The 12,785-nt window shown below is 37.6% G+C and overlaps 1 protein-coding gene across 1 annotated transcript; it reads right to left on the bottom strand.

The window, feature by feature from the left end:
• Window positions 1-1,294: 1,294 nt before the first annotated feature.
• On the bottom strand, window positions 1,295-12,038 carry htr3b (5-hydroxytryptamine (serotonin) receptor 3B). The gene is made up of 9 exons (XM_088939465.1): window positions 12,013-12,038; window positions 8,866-9,007; window positions 8,135-8,179; window positions 7,463-7,572; window positions 6,727-6,896; window positions 6,086-6,247; window positions 2,941-3,147; window positions 2,232-2,441; window positions 1,295-1,563 (listed from the first exon to the last, which is right to left on the bottom strand). The coding sequence occupies exons 1-9, from the start codon at window positions 12,036-12,038 to the stop codon at window positions 1,295-1,297; spliced, it is 1,341 nt and encodes a 446-aa protein (XP_088795591.1).
• Between the last annotated feature and the right edge of the window lie 747 nt (window positions 12,039-12,785).

The following is a 12,785-nucleotide window of genomic DNA, read 5'->3' as shown; positions in this document are numbered from 1 at the left end:
CCGTAATAACTTTTTTATTAAATTAATAGAAGTGATTCGCTCAGGTGCCCCTTCAGTGAAGCGCGTGGCTAGTTTATGAAGTCAACTAATTACATTGTAAAAAATGGCTCCAATGCAAAAACGAGGACTGAAATGAAATAGCTTTGTTTGTTGTTTTCAGAGTAAAAAAAATCAGGTTGTGTGAAAAGTGTCAGAAGTATAGCGCAATTGCAGTTTAATTGTAATTGTAGTTTAACTCACAATATTTAAACGTACACAGAATTGTGAAAGAAACAATGGATCATAAGGTGACAGAAGAGAGAAGGCCATTCAACCCGTCTAGCCTAGTTGGTAGCGAACTGGGTGAGATCTCTGGATCAGCAACATGACTGGGTAACTTGTTCCAGCCTCTCAAAGCCGTGTGTGTAATGCACGGCTTTCTATTCTCAGTTTAAAATGCACTTCCATATAGTTAGTGTCATTCATGTCCTCTGGTTCATGTTTCCCTGTTAGTTCTAAAGACATCCACTGTCTGTGAACAGTCTCACCTAGGATTCTACCTCCCGTAGAATTTTCACTGAAGTTCAAATATAAACCTTCCCTTTTAATTTATGCTGAATTGGAGCTTACAGCTTACAACATGTAATAACTCCTCAAAATGCTCAAAGAAAAGATATGAACAGAAGCTTGATGTGGAGTATTGATTTATTCATTAGTGAAATCCAACTGCAATTCTAATCCAACAGTAAACAGTCCACTAGTGGTTAATACTGTTCGTACAAAAATATTTACTAGAGAGGATATTTTTAAAAATTATTCTTAAATGAAGAGGGAACTTAATTTATAAAATACGTTTTATTTATAGGGAAACAAGGCTGAACAGAAAACAATACAGTATGTTATTTTTTTGTGAGAAGCTGGATTTTATTTGAAGATTTTATTAACAACTGTATAGGTTTCACATACTGAAGAAATTATCCCTTGCCAGTCTGATTCATCTCTAATGAGTAAAGTCTGTGATTAGCTAATGAATATTGCATTCAATGAGCCTATGTAACAAAGCATTTTGAATGATTTCATCCCTTTTATGTAAAAGCCTAAGTCTTTTTTGAAGGCAGCTTTTTTTATTAAAAAAAAAACAACAAAATAACCTTTACTTGACAGGGGCAAAATTATACTGTCCCCTAGAGGATTTCATGTGGGGGGTTTTCTGCCTGTTGAAAAGCACTTTCTCTTTACATTTTGAATTTGCATGACTTAAAGGACGTAGGAACCTTTATGCAGATACCTACACATTAAATATTTTCTTTTGCCTTTAGGGGGAGCTCCACGCTATCCAAAGGAAAACTAGAGTGCTGGTGTAGATGCCAAGGATGAACAGATACAGACGGAACAGGATCTTGTCCACTTTGTAACACAGGCCCAACCACTCCGACTTCATGTTCCCAGCTTCGTCCTCTTGGTGCAGGTAATACTTGAGGGAAATGATCTCCTGCAGGACCTTCTCTAACATAGGACAGCTGTCTCGCACTCTGTGGAAGGAGATTTCCTCTTCTTCCTCTGGGGAAAAGTCAAAGTCGTAGCCTGAAACAAAAGAAATTGACTTCCTGAAACACTGTGACAGGGCCTGTAGAAATACAGTACATCCTTTAGATATCACAGTGCTACTATATAAAGAACAGAGGGAGAAAAGCTAAATCAGGAAACCTTCCTAAGGTTTCTAACTTGGGTATCATAACTACACCTTTAAAAGATGAAAATGTTCCTCAGTTTAAACTTGAAAACAGGCTAAAATATATCTAAGCTCTGATAGTGGAAAACCAGCCTTTTAATTTTTTTTATTTTGATGGTCACAGCTATGTCCTAAGCAAGATAAAATTTACCTTTGGAGTGAAAACCTTCCAAAACTATCATTTTTATTTTTTTTAGGAATTTTAGAACTTGTCTTTAAAATAAAAGGGATTCTCTGCCGTTTTCAGTCCATCTAGTGTTATCTCTTGTTGATCTCTTCATTTATGGTTCTGCAGACACCTGTAGCCTCATTGCAGTTAATTGTTCCTTTTCCTTATTGTTTACGCAATGTAGCACAATATCCTTGATCTCTTTTGAACCGTACATCATGACAAAATGTTTTTAATAACGGAGGTATCCTTGCATTGCTTCACACTCGATATATGTTACTACTGTGCAAGCTTGCAAGAGATAAACTAATAACCAGCCTTGCGTTTCAGTTGGTAGAATCCCATATTTACCTCCACACTGATCTACATCATCTAGCGTTTTCACAGAAGTGAAGGAGCTCTCAAGAACGCTCTGGCTGGAGGATCCAAACTTGTCCAGCAGGCAAGCAGACACTGACATCTCTTTCATGGTTTCGTCGTTGTGATGCAGCAGTTTGACAACTAAGATGGACTTCGCCAGGCTGAGAACCAGCAGGGCCATGCAGACAGCAAAGAATATACCTGCAGTAACAACGACATGGCCACATTCTTAATCTTTAAACAGAGCTGGCATATTAGCTGCAAACTAATAAGAAGAGAATTCCATCCAAAAGGCTAGATATTGTGCAATTGTACCCCAGTCGCACAAAAACATCTATTCAGTGCTTTTTCCAAAGTAAATTCCATGTTTTACCATGTGTCTTTGCTTCTGTCTCCCTTGAAATATCCATCGCACAGCATACTGACAAGAAATGAAGATTTTCTTTGCATCTGAAGAAATGAATTAGATGAGGACAGCAGCAGTAGCTCTGACACAGTGCTTTGTCATACTGGTCTGACAGAATAGTTCAGTTTGAATTTCCATCTGTCTTGCTGATGTGAATTTGTTTGCCTTGAGGGGAAGGATCGTGCCATTTCACTGGTGGCCCAAGCCGAATTTGATATCAGTCCTCCACCGTGGGCGCGATTGACACTTATTGAAAGTGTTCTAAGTTTTGAATTTGGCAACTGCTTTACTTACCAATGAGTGGTGTTTTAGTAGCCGTTGCTGGAAGTTCATCAGACATGTTGACTCGGAACACCGTGTAGCCCAGCAGGATGCTGGACTTAAAGGTGATTCTCATGCCACTGTTTGGGGGCAAGTAGAAGCTTATCACGTCTACAACCATCAGGAAAATGCTGGGGATAAGTAAGCTGACCACGTACAGCAAGGGGCGTCTGCGGATTACTACCTGTAGAAGAAAGAGGACGAGTAATATCGGTTTTACAGCAGTGAGTTATGGTCAAGGCTGTAGTCACCGTGGTCTCTCTTTGTGTTCAGCACGAAAGGAGGTTGTTAGATAATGCTCACACAGCCAGTGCCAACATTACTTGTCTAGATCTGCAAGGCTCAGGGAATGACCCGTGGACTAGAGGTTATTTCACCTTCCCTGTCATGTCTTCTTCAGACCGCCTCAAGCAGAACTAATGACAAGTTACGCAGCAGCTAGGCAAAACATCTTTTTCTTCTATGAAGGAATGAAATACAAAATGAAATACAAAAAGGCTGCATGTGGATTTCTCTCCATTTTGCCAGTTAATTGGATTGAACAACTATACAATGTATTTGGACTTGCTTATTCTGTATACTGTACTATAGGTGTTGTACGTGATGTGCTGTGATGTGCTAAACAAGATATTGCAGGATATGAACTGGGTCCAAGTTTACAAAGGAGAAAAAATATTTAAAAGGTACCATTTGTGAGAACACTCATTACCTTCAGTCGAATTTGTTATTTCGTAACTCTTTTTGTTCTGATTATATTTAAGCTACTAAGTTCATGACTAGTATCATTATCTGGCCCATTCTTCTTCAGTATGATGCAGGTAACAATGTGTTCTCCTGAAACCATCATGGTGATAAGACAACTGATTTCTCCTCCAGAGTTCCTGGCAATAGCGATACCACATGGGGCACCAGGCAGCAAGGGAAACTGGTCATCTGGAACATTAACTTTACACAACACGCTGCACAGTGTAACCACAGAGAGCTATTGTCCATTATCATTTTTATTCTTAAGCATACAGGAATGTGTGTGTTTGCTTATTTAAATCCTTAGATTTGCATTTTTAAAAACCTCACTTCACTGCCAACACTGCGACCTGCAACCTCCACTCTGATGCACTAGGCTGACTCGCGCAGTGAAGGTTACTCAATCAAGAGCACAATTTATCAAGAAACCTCTGATGGTTTCTGGAAACTATTGTGTTAATGGGGTCTGCCTCTAACATGATAGATTATGTTGTGCAGTCTTACCCTTTTTTGATGCATTGCAGCAGAAAATAGGCTCCTGGCTTCTAAAATTGACCCGGCAGTGTGTGATTGCAGTTTGGCTTAATGACTAAAGCTTGATGCATAATTTGTTTACTGGACTGAAACGTGCATGCAGTGTAGAAATAATCTGTTTAATGAGTCTTACATTGTCATTATATTGGCAGTCTGGATATGTAACAGTGCGCGTTTGTTAAAGTGAAAGTGAAGTTATAATCACCTTATCGCAGTACTGTTCCTGTGAACTAACGAATGTTGATAATCTAGACAAAATTCAATGTCCTTCTGCCGCACTTAAACTTTCCCTTTTCATTTTTACAGGACTAAAAGTATTGTAAAACTAATGTTCAAAAGCATAGTTATTGTCACTATCCTGTCGAATTCTGAATACAAGGGCAACCTACATAGAAAGCTCTAGAGGCATAATTAATATATATATTTTATATATATGCAAAATAATTTAGTAATGGGGTATTAGGTTAAAAAACATGCCACACTATCCAAGTAAAAACATTAAAGAGTTGGTATTGGGTATGACCTTCCAGCCTGAGGATTTACAGAATCCGGGCAGTGCTATGGCACCAGATCAGCATCTAGCAAGACAGCTGTGGAATGTTAATAATAATAATAAGAAGAATAAGAATAAGAATAAGAATAAGAATAAGAATAATTAATAATAATACCTTACACTTATATAGCACTTTTCTGGACACTCCACTCAAAGCGCTTTACAGGTAATGGGGATCCCCTCCACCACCACCAGTGTGCAGCCCCACCTGGATGATGCGCCGGAAGCCATAGTGCGCCAGAACGCTCACCACACACCAGCTCTCAGTGGGGAGGAGAGCAGAGTGATGAAGCCAGTTCATATATGGGGATTATTAGAAGGCTGTGATTAATAAGGGCTGAGGGGAATTTGGCCAGGACGCCGGGGTTACCCCCCTACTCTTTTCAAGAAACGCCCTTGGATTTTTAATGACCTCAGAGAGTCAGGACCTCAGTCTTAAGTCTCATCTGAAGGACTGCTGGCCCCACTAACACCACTTCCAGCAGCAAACATAGTTTTTCCCAGGAGGTCTCCCATCCAGGTACTGACCAGGCTCACACCTGCTTTGCTTCAATGAGTTGCCAGTTCTGAGTTGCAGGGTGATATGGCTGCTGGCTATATTTCTATTATTCCTGTGTAGCAAGATAGAGAAAGCTGGACACAGTTGTCTTCTGCTGCAGGTAGTTGTGGGTTGGTTCCACAGATATTCTGTCATACTGGCCACTCACACGTTCTTGACACTGTTTTATTGAAGTGATGTCATTGTAGTCCTAGGACTGTGGTCTTGCATTGTCTCGCTGGAAAATCCACACTTTTGTATTGTCTCAAGTCCTTTGGTTCAAGGACTTCATCAATGTGCCAGATTAAGGCTGCCCTAAATCTATACCAAAGCCTTCTTGTGTTAAAGGAAATTTCCTACAGTACCTGCATCATCACACTTCCACTGCCCCAACTGTATAGTGTTTCTAAAACTGAACTCAATTTTTTTTTAATTTTAATGTGAAAAAAGTAAAAGGCACTTAGCACCAGACGTGTTTATGAAAGCTCAGTATTGTGTTGTCTCAATGAATATTATTGCTCATGCAATCCAAAAAACCCACCTTATCACTATCGAGTAAATTGCATTTTTATGAGACCTATTGACTTAAAATTTAGACTGCTGCATTGTCATTATTTTTCAGAATAAGTAATAGGTAATATAAAGTTTTGTTCCATGCTGAAAAGAGAAGAAAGAAAACACATTTGGCTGTGGAGCCTTCTTCGGGTGTGAGCATAGATTAAATATGTCTACATTCAGAGTACTTGTACTCACATTAAACTGAATTTGTGCATACTCCTTGTTTTCCATATACAGCTGTTCATATCTAGAAGGAATAGAGATGAGCTCCCATTCTCCATCATTCATGAAGGTCCTCTTGTCAGTTGCAATTTCTTCAGAACTTCTCCATAACACCAAATCCACTTCATTCACTTCACTCAGACAAAACAGGTGACATAAATATCTGCTCACTGCATTAATGAGACTGTTATTGACAGCACCAATGAACACTGCCATTCAAACTGCACTGTAGACTGCTATATGCTGGAATATTGCCCTGTATTATTCAGGCATTGATTGATTGCTTATCATCCCCTTGAAGGATTTAGTCACATAAAGTGAGAATACATAATAACATTATGTGCATAAGAAAAAGTCAGACGGAATTCAATTGAAACAGCAACAGTAACTTTAAAAGGCTGCTTGTGGCCAATGTCTGTCTGTTTATCCAGCCATTCATCCTATTTCTAACTGCTTTATCTACTGTAATACAGGGTCATGGGGGAGCCGCTCCTGGCAAGCACTGAGCACAAGGCAGAATGCATCACAGGTCTGTCTATTTATACGTCTAGCAATCCATCTTTCTAATCTCTGTCTTTATTTATGAGGTCCTGCTGTTAAGTTACTGTACCTGTGTGGAGCCAGCTTCGAAAGGTCAAAGTGCAGTTCTGTTTATCGAAGGGAAAAGCGTACATTTCTAAGTGGCAGGCAGACACTACTTGGATGGGCTTGTAGTTCTTGATGGTCCCAGAGGCATTCACATAAATGTAGGGGAGCTCTGGAGATCTGCCGACATCCACGCTTGAAAGAAATTGGAAAAAAAAATGAAAGGACTGTATTAATCATTTAAATCCCCCAAAAGCCTCCTGATAAATGTTCATTCTCTTTTGCCTGCATTCAAGCAAGTCAACTTTGTTTTTGCTGAAAATAGCAGAAAAATGGTTCAAACTCGTTTCCTTATTACTGTGACTCAGTATATTGCTACTTAAATTTAGGTTATAGAAAAAAACATCTTTTCTCAGCAACCTTTCCATATTACAGACTGTCTCTGAAATATCCCTCCCCTTTCTTTGCCTGAGCAGTGCTTATCTGGGCAGATGATTCTCTTCTTGCAATATCTGTTATGAAAGTGCAGCTTTTACCACCATTATTAATGCTTTCATTAATAATTAGTAATTAATACCAAAATTAACGTGCTTTGCTAATGTAAACTGCAAAACGAGGCAAAGGGCTTTGGGTACAGATTTTCTTTTTCCTTGACCCTAAAAAAGGGGGAGATTGTTTTTGGAAGCAAAGAAACTCAGAAACAAACACAGCATGTGCAAGATGGAAATACTGTAAAAGTCAGTGATGAATGTGAACCTTACAATTCGCTAATGATTATGTCAGGAACCCAGATGGCATCTGAAGATAAAGAGATCTCATTAATTCCATCAAAAGCCTCTGGGTCCCACACTAGGAATTCGTCATTCCAGATCTAAAAAGTAAACACAAACAGAATGTAAAAACGGAATGCTGTGTTAATTTAATTTCTGGAGGATTTCTGCTGTCCTGAATAGCAGATGTTATGGACTAGAGTCTAGATTAAGTCTTAATGACATTTTTGTGACAGCTTCATATACGGCTTAAAGAGTGATAACTTCTCACAGAACTGATGATGAAGAAATGTTTGCATATTGTAATACATGGTCTGTATTTAGATGTGCCTGATTGTGAAACAGTTAAATGTCAACAGTTAGCAAAAACATTTTTCTATATAATAATTTATCATTTTTATTCATGGTTCCAACTGAATAGAAGGACTTATCAATATTTCATCTTTGTGTAAAATTATCCCACCAAAAACAGGATGGTATACAATGGTGCACTTTTTAGATGCTTTTAATATCATCAGTATAATGTATTTTTTCTCAGTATACATAATGTATGAAAAGATAATGGTAGAGCCAGTTTACGTAAAAGAATACCACTGTGATGTACTGTAATGTACTGTAGATGTTGGTATCAAAATGAGGGGAATTGACTTTGAATTTACTGACCTGCCGATACCAGATGCTTGTGGTTACTTTCTGGTTTTGCCCATCCTTAGACAAAAAGATAATGATGATTTATTGTAGTTACTTAAGCAGTCAGGCAATGCATATTTATCAATAAAACACGTAAGAATCTGTGATATGGAACCAGCTGGTTTAATGGAATGGATTTTTCTTAAATAGTTTTCCAGGAAATCACTTACTCAACGTAGTTACAAAACCCATTTCATGTTTTAAGGGGATTCTGGAGCATGAAGTATTGATTAAAAAAAATTAATTTAAGAAAGTATTTTTGATGGGCTACCATAGATCATATTTCCGGGTGTTTACTCTCCTAGTTATCAAAGCTTTTTACATGAGCATCATTAGTATGTTTTTTTTTAAACAGAGAAAGTCTTGTGGTAGTTTCACAACTCTCAGCCTGCAGAAAGATTACCATCTCTTGAATTAGCAAATAAACCTCTAGGTTTTGAAGCCCGACAATAAGATAGTAAACCAGTAACTAAATGTACTTTAAGATTCCTTCCAGACAACAATATTTTAATAAAAGGGCACTGGTTTGTTGAATTTCTAATGCAGGGTTTTCAGTAAGAAGTCATTGCAGTGTGCACTAATACTGATTAGTTTTTTTCTGTTGTCTAAACGGTCCATTTGATTTACGTATTTAAATGATTTCTTTTTCATAGAACAGAATAATACAGTAAGCATAGACTGTGCAGTGAGGGAGCAGTCCTTACAACATCAAGTACAGCCTGAAGGATGAAGTCAATGTAGACAATGGTAGGCGTGGTCCAGTTGCTCACTGGCCGGACTCCACTGCTGTAGTTCCGAAGAAGCGTTCTGGTCAGCTGATTCAGAGCTGACCTCCTGGGCTTCTCTCTAAAAGTCACAGTTACCGGAGCTAGAAGAGTTCGTGGTGAAAAACTGCATTGATTAACAATCTATACATGTCACAAAAACTAAGCTGAAGAGGCAGTGGTCCAAAGGCAAATCGTATTTTTTTGTCAGGATATTAAGTGGCAGCAGCAACAACACAGCAATCTGCGTGTTTTGCATTTATCTGCATCTCAAGTATAAAACAGTTGTGCAAGTGTGCAATGTGTAATTGTGTTGCATAATAATGTAAAACTAGACTTGTCGATTGATGATAGTGTTGCAAAATTTATGGTCACTTGCATTGTTAAGCGCCTTGGGGCAACCTTGTTGTGAAAGGCGCTATATAAAAATAAATTGAATTGCATTGATAATTTAACTCAAGAATAAGTGCAGTACAGCTGCCCATTTTGGAAACATCTAGGTGTCAACTGCATGTGTTTATCTCATGCAGAACAAATGATGCTAAATGCCAAAACTGCCTGTTCAGCAAATGACTAAAAATAGGTTAAATTACGTTAGTCTGATTTTGTAGTACAATTTAATTTGGAATCTAATTTCTAAATTTAACTGAATGGTTTTAGTTAATGATTGTGTGCTCTACCAACACATATGAACTATAACTGATTTGATTAAACTTGCTCAACAGGTGCATGTAATATTCGTATACATTCATAAACATTGTGAATATCTGAAACCTGTTTTATATCATTTAGGTGACTCAGTAATTAAATTAAAAACAGAAGTTAAAATTGCAAGAGAAATTTGTATGAAGATTTATTCCATTTCTTGCAACTGCTGTTTTAGATGTAAATATATAGAAATTCGAAGGTGTGTTTAGAATGCAGATTCTAAACCTTTTTGCAAAATGGATTTAGTTGCAGTACTGACTTCTTCCACCAGGTGGGGAGGTCTGTGCATGATAATGCCCAGATTTCTCTTTTGCCAGTAGAAGTTCAGAAATTCTAAAAGTTATGAGATAAGGTCAGGCTTGCTTCTCTAAAAAGCAGCAACAGCTCCTCTTCACAAAGAGAAGAAAACCATTCAGAAACTGGTGCTTTCGGAGCGACCTGACGGAAAAGTAATGCATACTCTCCACACCATAATGATGCATTATTTTCAACATGGAAATGATGAAATTGTACAGTTTTTTCATGCCTATAGCACTGCCTAATTTTAATTCTTTAGGTGATACAGATGTTTTACTCACCACTTCATTATAGCTTAAATGACGCCACGGTAGCTCTTATTACCATTCCTCTTGTGATGATCTCATTTTATAGGAACCAAAAATGAGTTAAAAGAAAGGAGTATCCTTGACATGTTAATTTTAGATTTGTTTTCTTTTTTACACTAAGCTGCCAAATTAAAAGAGTTAGGTGTCCCAATGAAAAGGCAAGAGAGTGATCTGTGATTTTTAGATTAATTTTCTATGCAATGTAAACTGAGTTGATTTATCTTGAGGTCTACAAAGATACAGTATTGTTGGGCAAGAAAATTACAAAGCTCATTCACTTCCTGAACTCTGTTTGGAATATATTTATGAACAATTCTGTTCCATATATGCCATTTTTGATTGTAGTATTTTGTGCAAAAGTACTCTTTCAACCCAGAAGAATTCAGAGCTCCCTAATATAGACACAGGTGGTGTAAACTGGCTTAAAACTTACTAAGGTCAGTAAAAGCACCTGTTACATTAGACAGCATTTTTTCAAGCCTGAAGCAATTCAATTTTTTTTCTAAAGTATCTGTTGTTGGTTCACATTGTAAGAGAAATTGCCTTTAGTAACAGGTATAATTCAATAAAGAGAAACATTAGGCCATACAGAAAGATTTTTTTTTCCTGTAATAGTGCTTGGCTGCTATGAAATACATTTCTCCCTTGATATCATATTTTCAATATACTTTATCTTTCTCTGTGATTTCTAACACTTCATTAATCTTAATTGTTGCAGAACACATATTTGAGGGTAGATGCCAAAACAACAGAACAATATACAACTGAACAAGACCATATTAATTTAATCCACACTTATTGAAACTTGCACACAGCTGTTAAGTTAATAAACTTCACTGATTTTTGTATGGAGTGGACACATTTCCTACATTCAGATTATGTTAAAAATTGGTAACAGGTATGACAGACCAATCAGAAAGTGTTAAAGGGCAATATGAGAAAAAAGCAATAATATTAATAAATAAAAGAATTATTAATTAAAATGTCTAAATATTAAGTATATTCTATGAGTATAGAAAACAGGCCTGTGCAGTACATTTTTCTCTCTGTGATTAAGTAGCGTTTTATAGCTGTTTGGTTTTACTGAGGCTGGACAGGACATGGGCCCTGGAAATATATTTTAAATGCTGACAGAAAATATTTTGAAAGAAAAAGCAGCACGACTAAACGCAGCTATGCCAAGTTGTTTTGAAGCCGTGCGTCACTCTTTCCACACACATCTGTGACGTTTTTTCAGGTAACACTGAAGAAAGCACAGAAAGACCCTCCTCGTGGACTCGGGTTTAATTAAGCCCACTAGACTCCATGCATTCGTTATAAAGAAGTGTCCTCTTTTTTTTTTCCCCAGTCACTGTAACGGTTTCAATTTGCTTGGCTGCTGTGAATCTTTGTATTTTTTAATGTAGCAGTATCCTCCCCCCCCCCCAATAAATAACCCTTAATTGATTTATTTCTAATCTCACCATCAATTCACCAGTTAAATCACAGTGCTTCTTCTATGGACCTATCTGAGATAAACTACGTGTCCTACCTGAGAGGAAAAGCAGCAGGAGAGTTACAGGTGCCATGGCCTTCCTTCTAGTGTGAGACGGTGCTCCTGGTTTCTTGACGCTGCCCTGAAATCACGCTTAGCTCCCTAATTCAGGTCTGCAGCGCTCAGAGGCATCTGTCTGTTCTCGTGTAATGTTTTTTCTTATTCCTTTTTTAATCAATTTGTCACTTAATGTTGGGGTAAGATCCTAAAGCCTGAGTTTGCCAAAGAAGAGGCTCTTACTCGCCCACGTCACTGAAGGACTGCATCATTAAACTTTGGTGTCCTCCAGTGGATTGAATTTTCATTATGCCAATACACTGATGCTAAGTGGATAATGGAATAATGCAGGAAGGGCAGTGCTCTTGGGATTTTTTTTTTAAACTAACACAATAAGAACTGCCAGTGTACGTTACATTGATAGAGTCCTCCTTTTACAAGACTTTGTCCATTTAAAATGCATCAATTCGGACAAATAAATGAAGGCAGGTCCTTATTCAATTCTATTGGACGAACGTTTAAAAAAAACTCAGGATGAGTTGGAGGTGCTGTCTTTTTGAAGTCTTTTGACGTGTTCAAAGTGCAATAGTCAGACATCTGATTCTCATACTTGTTATACTATAAATACTGAGCATTGAAGTCCAGGTTTTATTTCAAACCAAACAAAGTACAATTCGCATCAATTACAATGTATTATTAAAGAATAAATTAAATATATGGAATTATTCCGTTAGCATTTCCAAGTCGTTTGAAACAAGGGCCAGACCTTTCCCCGTGGGTCAATAATATCGAATTAAAATACAGCAAGATGGGCAGCAAAGATTTCACACACGCACCAACACAGAGCATTTTAGATACACGTTAACCCAGCCACAATATCTTGGACCTCAGGAGCTGAGAAGCAGCATTGCAAATCACAATGTCACCCAAGTAATATGTCAAAGCAAATCTGATCATTATATTTACATGTATTCTTTTGAGAGACAATAGCAATTTCTGATTGTAATATATATATC

This window comes from Atractosteus spatula, chromosome 22 (assembly GCF_055471065.1).
Source record: "Atractosteus spatula isolate fAtrSpa1 chromosome 22, fAtrSpa1.hap1, whole genome shotgun sequence".
NCBI lineage: Eukaryota > Metazoa > Chordata > Actinopteri > Semionotiformes > Lepisosteidae > Atractosteus > Atractosteus spatula.
The sequence above is the reverse complement of the archived record's forward strand: the minus strand, read 5'-3'. Positions and strand labels throughout refer to the sequence as shown.

Coding starts and splice junctions, on each gene's coding strand:
- htr3b (XM_088939465.1), bottom strand. CDS start 12,038: ATGCAGTCCTTCAGTGACGTGGGCGA. Junction 9,008..12,012: donor TCCTTCAGTGACGTGGGCGA/GTAAGAGCCTCT, acceptor TGTGACTTTTAG/AGAGAAGCCCAGGAGGTCAG. Junction 7,573..8,134: donor CAAGCATCTGGTATCGGCAG/GTCAGTAAATTC, acceptor TTTACTTTTTAG/ATCTGGAATGACGAATTCCT.